This window comes from Manis pentadactyla, chromosome 10 (genome assembly GCF_030020395.1).
Source record: "Manis pentadactyla isolate mManPen7 chromosome 10, mManPen7.hap1, whole genome shotgun sequence".
NCBI classification, from domain to species: domain Eukaryota; kingdom Metazoa; phylum Chordata; class Mammalia; order Pholidota; family Manidae; genus Manis; species Manis pentadactyla.
In genome coordinates, this window is record NC_080028.1 from 127,980,107 (window position 1) to 127,986,335 (window position 6,229).

The following is a 6,229-nucleotide window of genomic DNA, read 5'->3' on the forward strand; positions in this document are numbered from 1 at the left end:
GGTGTTTGGGAGGAAGCCGAGGCAGCCTGGCGTGGCAGGAAGGTGGTGAGGGGATGGCACTCTGCACAGGTCCCTCTAGAGCCTTCAGTCCCCAGCCCCAGCATGTGCATGTCCTCACCTCCCGCGGGCCCACCCGGTTGGGTCACCCACTGCCACAGCACCTGTGGGCCGCCCCCCAGGGGAGAAGCACCCTTCTTCTGGTCCACAGCTGACCCTCCCCCAGGGCCTGGCCAGGGAGAGCAGGGTCAGGACTCAGGGAAGCTGGCCAGGCAGCGGGGGTCCTCAGATCTGTCCTGGGGGTGGGGCAGTGTGGGCTCAGGGCCCCCACATGTGGTAATGAGACCTATCTCGGTGGCTGCGGGGCCTGAACGTGCCGTGTGCTTTAATGACACCTGGCTGGGTCCAATGGGGCCTCACTACTGGTGGCAGCTGGCCAGCCTGGGGGTGCGCATAGCCATCTCTCTCCAAACCCCCCCGAGAGACACAGCCTTGGGAATTCGCCATGTGACCAGGAGCCTCCTTCAGCTCCGAGGCCTGATCATTGGCCCCTCTGAGCCCCCCAGGGCGCCGTGCGACATGACAGTCAGCGAGCACCCGGCCAGCAGCCCCCGGGGACAGAGCCTGCTGCCCACCCCCACTCCCAGCCTGGTGCCACCAGCCACGCTTTAGAGATAATGAGCTTTGCGCAGTGCTGCACTTAGCTCCCCATCAGCCGCTACCACTGTGGTGGGGGGGCTGGGAAGACGATGGGGACACTGCTGGTGCTCGATAATGGGTGCTGAGCAGCAGGCGGGCACACAGTGCAGGGGGGGCTGTCGTCCCCCAGCATTCTCATGGGCCCTTCAGAGCCCTGTTGGTGAACTGGCTGCCGCCAGTGAGCTGACAGCAGCAAGGAGCTCTTCTGAAGGGCGGGGGGCACAGCCAGGGCCTCACCCCCACCCACCCCTCCACTGAAGGGCCTCCTGGCAGGGGCCCCCCGTGCTGTGCCCGCGGGGGTGCAGCCAGGCCCAGAGCTGTGGACACAGTGTGCCAGGTGGTGTGGGACTGTGCGGGCAGACCATGCTGGCTTCCACCCACCCCCACCACAGCCGGACTCACCCACTGGCTAAGGAGGGGGCCAGGCCCCCCGAGGCAGCCAGGGGGGCTGGGGGTGGAGTCCCTCAGCCCAGGTCCCATGCGGGGGTGGTAGGAAAGTGCCCTGGGGGTGTCCTGGGCAGTCGCTGCCCCAGGCCCTGCCTGGCACCCTCAAGGGGCTATGGGACGCTGCGTGGACGCCCAAGGTGCCAGGGGGAAGCCTCTCAGGGCAAAGCCGCTGCCTCATGACACAGTGTCCCTGGAGCACGGAGGGAAGGCCAGGGCTTTGATGGCCACTGGGTGGCAGGCGGGGTGCCTTCTGCGCCCCCTCTGAAGCTTCCTGCGGGTGGCCCGGGTGTGTGGAGAAACCCGTCCCTGCCTGGGGGCCGGCAGCCTGGTCTGCAGTGAGCAAGGTGGGGGCGCCACGTCCTTGGCTGACGCCCCCGAGGGTAATGGGTGCTCCGGGCAGGGGGAGCTGCCTGCACAGAGCTGTGACCCCTCCCCTCCCACGGCTGCCCAGGGCTCCACCCTGAAGCACATGCCGGGCGGGAAGCTAATGGGCTTTATTGGGGGGGGGGGTCACTGGTAGCCAGCCAGCTGCAGGACGGAAGGGTAGCAGGCGCGGTGGGCCATGCACTTCTGGCGGTCGATGAACAGGCTGTTGGTCTTCGCGGCGATGTCCTTCTCCAGGCTCATGCGCGTGTCCTCCAGGTTGCGCAGCGATTGCTCAGCTTCTAGAAGCTTCTCCCTCAGGGCAGCCAGGGACAGGTTCAGCTCCTCCACCTCACTCACCAGCCTGAGGGGTCGGGGAGACGAGTGGGCCGGGCCTCAGGGCTGGGAGGGCGGCTGGGACCCTGGTGGGGGCCGCAGGGAAGCCGGCCGGCAGTGTGGGGAGGGCCGGCAGGGCCAGGGTGCCCCAGGTGGCCTAGGGACGGCCTAAGGCCCGCTGGGGAGGGCCCGCCGGGCCCCCGGGTGGAACCCTGCAGGGCCGGAGGTGAGCCCGAAGGGCACCGCGCTGGGCCTGAGCGGGGACCTCCACCAGCCAACCCAGGGGAGCCTGTGTCCGCAGGACTGTGGGCCCGCGCCCCACAGCGACACCGTGTGGCCGCGACCAGCAATGGCGGTGGTGGGCTGGGGGCCCTGACACCTAAGTGCCGGGCGGGAGGGAGACGTGCAGGGTGTGTGTGGGGAGGCCCGGTGTTCCCTCGTGTGCAGGGCTGTGCGTGGGTGGGCGCGGGGTTCACGGGGGCCCCAGAGTCGAGGGAGGCGCCGAAGCGGGCGTATGAGGGGGCAGTGGCCCCGCCAACCCCAGGGCACCTGAACTGGGCGTTGTCCCGGCAGAGCTCCACGTTGGGCCGGTGGGAGCGCTGGTACAGACGGGTCTGGGCCACCTTGAGGGGCGCCTCCTTGTCCGTGATGGCCTGCTTCAGCGCCGCGACGTTGCGCTCCTGGTCCGTGATCTCCCGCAGCGTCTGCACACAGGGCAGTGCGTGGGTGCCCGCGTGTGCCCCGCCCCATCCCAGCGTTCGGGGTGGGCCTCCCCCGAGCCCTGTGCCCAGGCTCTGGCGGCCATGGAGGCAGGAGGAGGTGCAGGGCCACCTCGGCCCTCACGGGGCACCAGGGCACTTCGGTGGGACCAGGCCCCCAGCCCTGCCCAAGGATCAGTCGCTCGGAGGAAGCAAAGGCCGCCCCGAGAGCCCAGGGTCAGAGCGCTGCCAGGCCCGGGCCGCCTTCCTTCCTGCTCGCACCCGGCGGTGCCTCCTGTCAGTCACTCAGCGGCAAGGCCTGTGGACCCCGCCAAGGTCACCCGGCTTCTCGCCAGCTTAGGGAGGGCTGGGGGAGGGCGGAAGGGGCTTGCCCTGCTTCTGGGGTCCCTCCAGACGGGCACGGCGCAGGGGCCAGGCCAGGTCGTGACCAGGTAGTGCCCAGGGGCGCAGCTGGCCACAAGGGGTCTGCCCGGTCTCTCTCCGCAGTTAAGGGCTCCCAGCCCCCTGGCGCTGAGTGGGCGTGGCCTGGCGCGGTGTGGGCGTGGCCCAGGCGGGAGGGGCGGGCCCACCTTGTGCAGGTGTTGCTCCAGCTTGTGGAGCGTGTCCTCCAGCTCCTCGCAGCGGCGCTCAAAGGCCAGGTTCACGGCGTCGCGCTGCAGCCGCAGGTCCTCAGCAGTGTCCCGCAAGATGCAGTCGATGAGCTCCCTCAGGTTGACCGAGGCCAGGCGCTCGCGCTCGGCGCGGTGCAGGTTTTCCTGGGTGAACTTGGCCCACGTCTCGGGCGTGGAGGCACTGGGTCGGGAGCGCGCGGGCGGCACGGGCGGAGCGGTCGGTGCGGGCACTTGCCTCCTCGCCCCGCCCCCTGGCCCCCCCCCAGGCTGCGCTGCGATAGACGGTGGTCGCACGCCCCCTGCAGGTCAGCGTCCTGTCCCCACCGCCCCCACTCTGCGCAGCCTCCGGCTCCTCTGGTGAACTATGTGGTGCTGGGCATGCGAGCAGGGGTCTTGCTCGCCTGTCTACCCCGGGACCAGAAGACCTGTACCAGGGTCCCCTGCACTAGAACCTCGGGGGCCAGGGGGGCTGGCAGGCTGTGGGAAAGCGAGGGTGCAGGCAGGAGCCAGGGAGTTCCGGAGGGCCCTTGGGGCGGCTGGGGCCAGGCACCCACCTCTCCTGGAGCCTGGTGGAGTGCGGGTAGACCCGCACCTGGGTGCTCTGGTTGTGGTAGCCGGCGCAGGTCTCGTCGATGGCGTATGCCTCCACCTTGTCAGACCAGTCCATCTCGCAGGTCTCCTTGTGCCCCCGGTTCAGCCTGGGGGCGGGCAGGGCCTGTGTTTGTGCGGAGGGGAGCACTGCGCCGGTGAGAGCCCTCCAGCACTGAGCACACCTCCGGTTCCCAGCTGGGAGTGAGGCTGCCTCAACTGCCCAGTGTGGGGCCACTCGGCCGCCCTGGCCAGCAGCGTCCAGGAGCAGCTCCCCCCAGCCCTGGGATCTGGACACCCAGGCCCCGGACCCTGCAGGAATCTGCCACCCCCCACCTGGGGCCCCCGTTTGGCAGTGATCTGGGACAAGCCCCCATCTCTCCGGGCCTCAGGGCTGGGTTGCTCCGACTTCCTGCCCAGAGCCAGGGGAGGGGTGGGGGGCCGGGGTCGTTCTGAGGAGAGTCCTGAGGCCACACAGACCCACCGGATCTGGTTCACAGCCTGCATGATGGTCCTTTTCAGGAGCTCTTGAATGTTCCGGATGAGCTCAGCTTCCTAGGGGAGGGGACCCCCATCCTTAGGGAGGATGTCATGATGGCTGGGCTGTGCGAGCCCAGGCAGCCCCTTAAAACCCGGAGGAGCTGAGACTTGGAGAGGTGCCCAGGGGAGCTGGGGGCCTGGCCAGCACCTGACCTCTGCCTGGGTGGCCTCTTGCTGACCCTGTCTCTTTCCTGGAAGGGGTGGGGAGGGCTCCCTGTGGGATGAGAGGAGCTCTGCCCCCATCCCGTCCACGCCCACACTGGCCTGTGTCTGGATTTCCACCACATGTATCGGCCTAAGGTGGGCTTAGCCTCCAGGAGCTCAGGGTGGATCTTAGTCTGCATGACCTGGAGTGACCTGAGGGGCCTCCCAGCAGGTGTAAGTGCCACCAGGATATGACCAAGAGGAGCTGCCAGACAGCACCCATCCCAGACCTCAGGCAGCTGCTCCCAGGGCTCAAGTGAGGTTCTTCCCCATCCTTGGGGGGGTGTAGAGGGGTGTCAGGGCACAAGGGGGCCTAGCCAGGCCCCTCCCTGCCTCAATGGCCTCTGCTGGCTCATCCCCAGGCAGCTGTCCCCAGCCCATGTCCAGGCGTGAATCCTGCCATGGCTTGGGCCCCTCTCCTCCAAGGCGAGCCCTGATGGTGGTGGGCTTGGGGCCAGTGGACAGCCACAGCTCCCCCAGCACCCACCGTGAGGACCAGGTGGCGGAAAGGGCCCTGAGCCCTGAGCCTGCCCCCAGCAAGGGCTCCCCTGGGTACCTCCGACCTACAGACAGCCAGTTTCTCTGTGCCGGGAGTGGGCCTGGGCACGTGCTCCATGTGTGCCTGTGTGTCCCTGCATGTGTAGAGGGGCGTGGGCTCCCTGAGCCTCTGTGCAGCCACGTGGTGATGGACACCAAGGTGTGAACCATGGGGGCCCTGCCCGGCTTGGCCCTGGCCCGGCCCCCTGAAGGTGAGGGAGGCGGGGACTGCCGTTTCTGGAACCGGAAGGGGTGGAACCTGCAGCAGCTCCATCTCCACGTGGTCCCGCACGAGGTCGGGGTGCTGGCGGCGTTCGCGGCACTGCAGGTTGTCAGTGGCAATGGAGAAAGGCGCGGCCGTGGCGTCCAGGGCGCACTGCAGCCGCTGCTTCTGGGCCAGCAGCAGGTCAGTCTCGGCGACCAGCTCGTCCACCTGCCGCTGCAGCTCCGACTTCCAGCAGTGCGTGTCCTGCAGGCGCTCGCCCACCCTCCTGGTGGAGTCCTCTTGCGTGCGCCGCGCCAGCGCCTCCGTCTCGGCCGCCAGCTGCTGGCTCTCGTGCCGCTGCCGCTCCGACTGGTCGCGGTCGGCGAAGGCCTGGTGGTAGCGGGCATAGCAGTTCTGGAACCACTCGTCCACCAGGTACTTGGCCGTGCGGAAGCCGGCGGTGGCCAGGCCGGAGGACGTATTGGCGCCCGTGTTGCGGGCTACGTCGTACAGCTTGCGAGGCAGCTCGCACGCCGGCACCGTCTGCGGGGCGGGCTGCTTGGTCAGGAGCGCGTCCGTCTGCGCCATGGTGCCGCCGCAGGGAGGAGGGCCCCTCGGCGTGGTCCGCGGCGCAGTTACAGACACCGTGTCCCCAGGAGCCTAGGCGCTCCTCGTCTCCCAGCGACAGGTACACGCCACGCCCTCCTGTTGCTAGGCAACATGGAACAGGGAACGCCCCCACCCCAGCAGCAGCCCTCTTAAAGGGCCAGGTAGGCCCCAGCCACACCCGCCCTGGCCCACGTCCGGCAGCCGCCCTGAAGTGCACCTGGGAAGGCGGCCCCAGGCCAGGCCCGGGGACTCCTGCTTGGCTCTGCCCCTGGGCACGCTGGGGTGCAAGAGTCTTTGATGGGGAGTTGAATTCAGCCTCTGGTGAGTACCTGGGGTCAGACACCCAAATCTGCCCCCCTCGGGAGGAGGGCTGG

The 6,229-nt window shown here is 68.8% G+C and overlaps 1 protein-coding gene across 1 annotated transcript; it reads right to left on the minus strand.

Annotated features, from left to right (window-relative positions):
• Positions 1 to 1,645: 1,645 nt before the first annotated feature.
• TEKT4 (tektin 4) lies at positions 1,646 to 5,978 on the minus strand. The gene is made up of 6 exons (XM_036915844.2): positions 5,301 to 5,978; positions 4,245 to 4,315; positions 3,727 to 3,870; positions 3,131 to 3,353; positions 2,392 to 2,546; positions 1,646 to 1,870 (listed from the first exon to the last, which is right to left on the minus strand). Exons 1-6 carry the CDS (start codon positions 5,832 to 5,834, stop codon positions 1,654 to 1,656), a joined length of 1,344 nt encoding a protein of 447 aa, XP_036771739.2. The 5' UTR covers positions 5,835 to 5,978; the 3' UTR covers positions 1,646 to 1,653.
• Positions 5,979 to 6,229: the final 251 nt, after the last annotated feature.

Excerpts from the sequence above, each read along its gene's own strand:
- TEKT4 (XM_036915844.2), bottom strand. The coding sequence starts at position 5,834 with ATGGCGCAGACGGACGCGCTCCTGACCAAGCAGCCCGCCCCGCAGACG. Across the intron at positions 3,871-4,244 it reads CAGGCTGTGAACCAGATCCG|GCTGAACCGGGGGCACAAGG; the intron begins GTGGGTCTGTGT and ends GCCCGCCCCCAG. Across the intron at positions 3,354-3,726 it reads TCCACCAGGCTCCAGGAGAG|TGCCTCCACGCCCGAGACGT; the intron begins GTGGGTGCCTGG and ends CTCCCGACCCAG.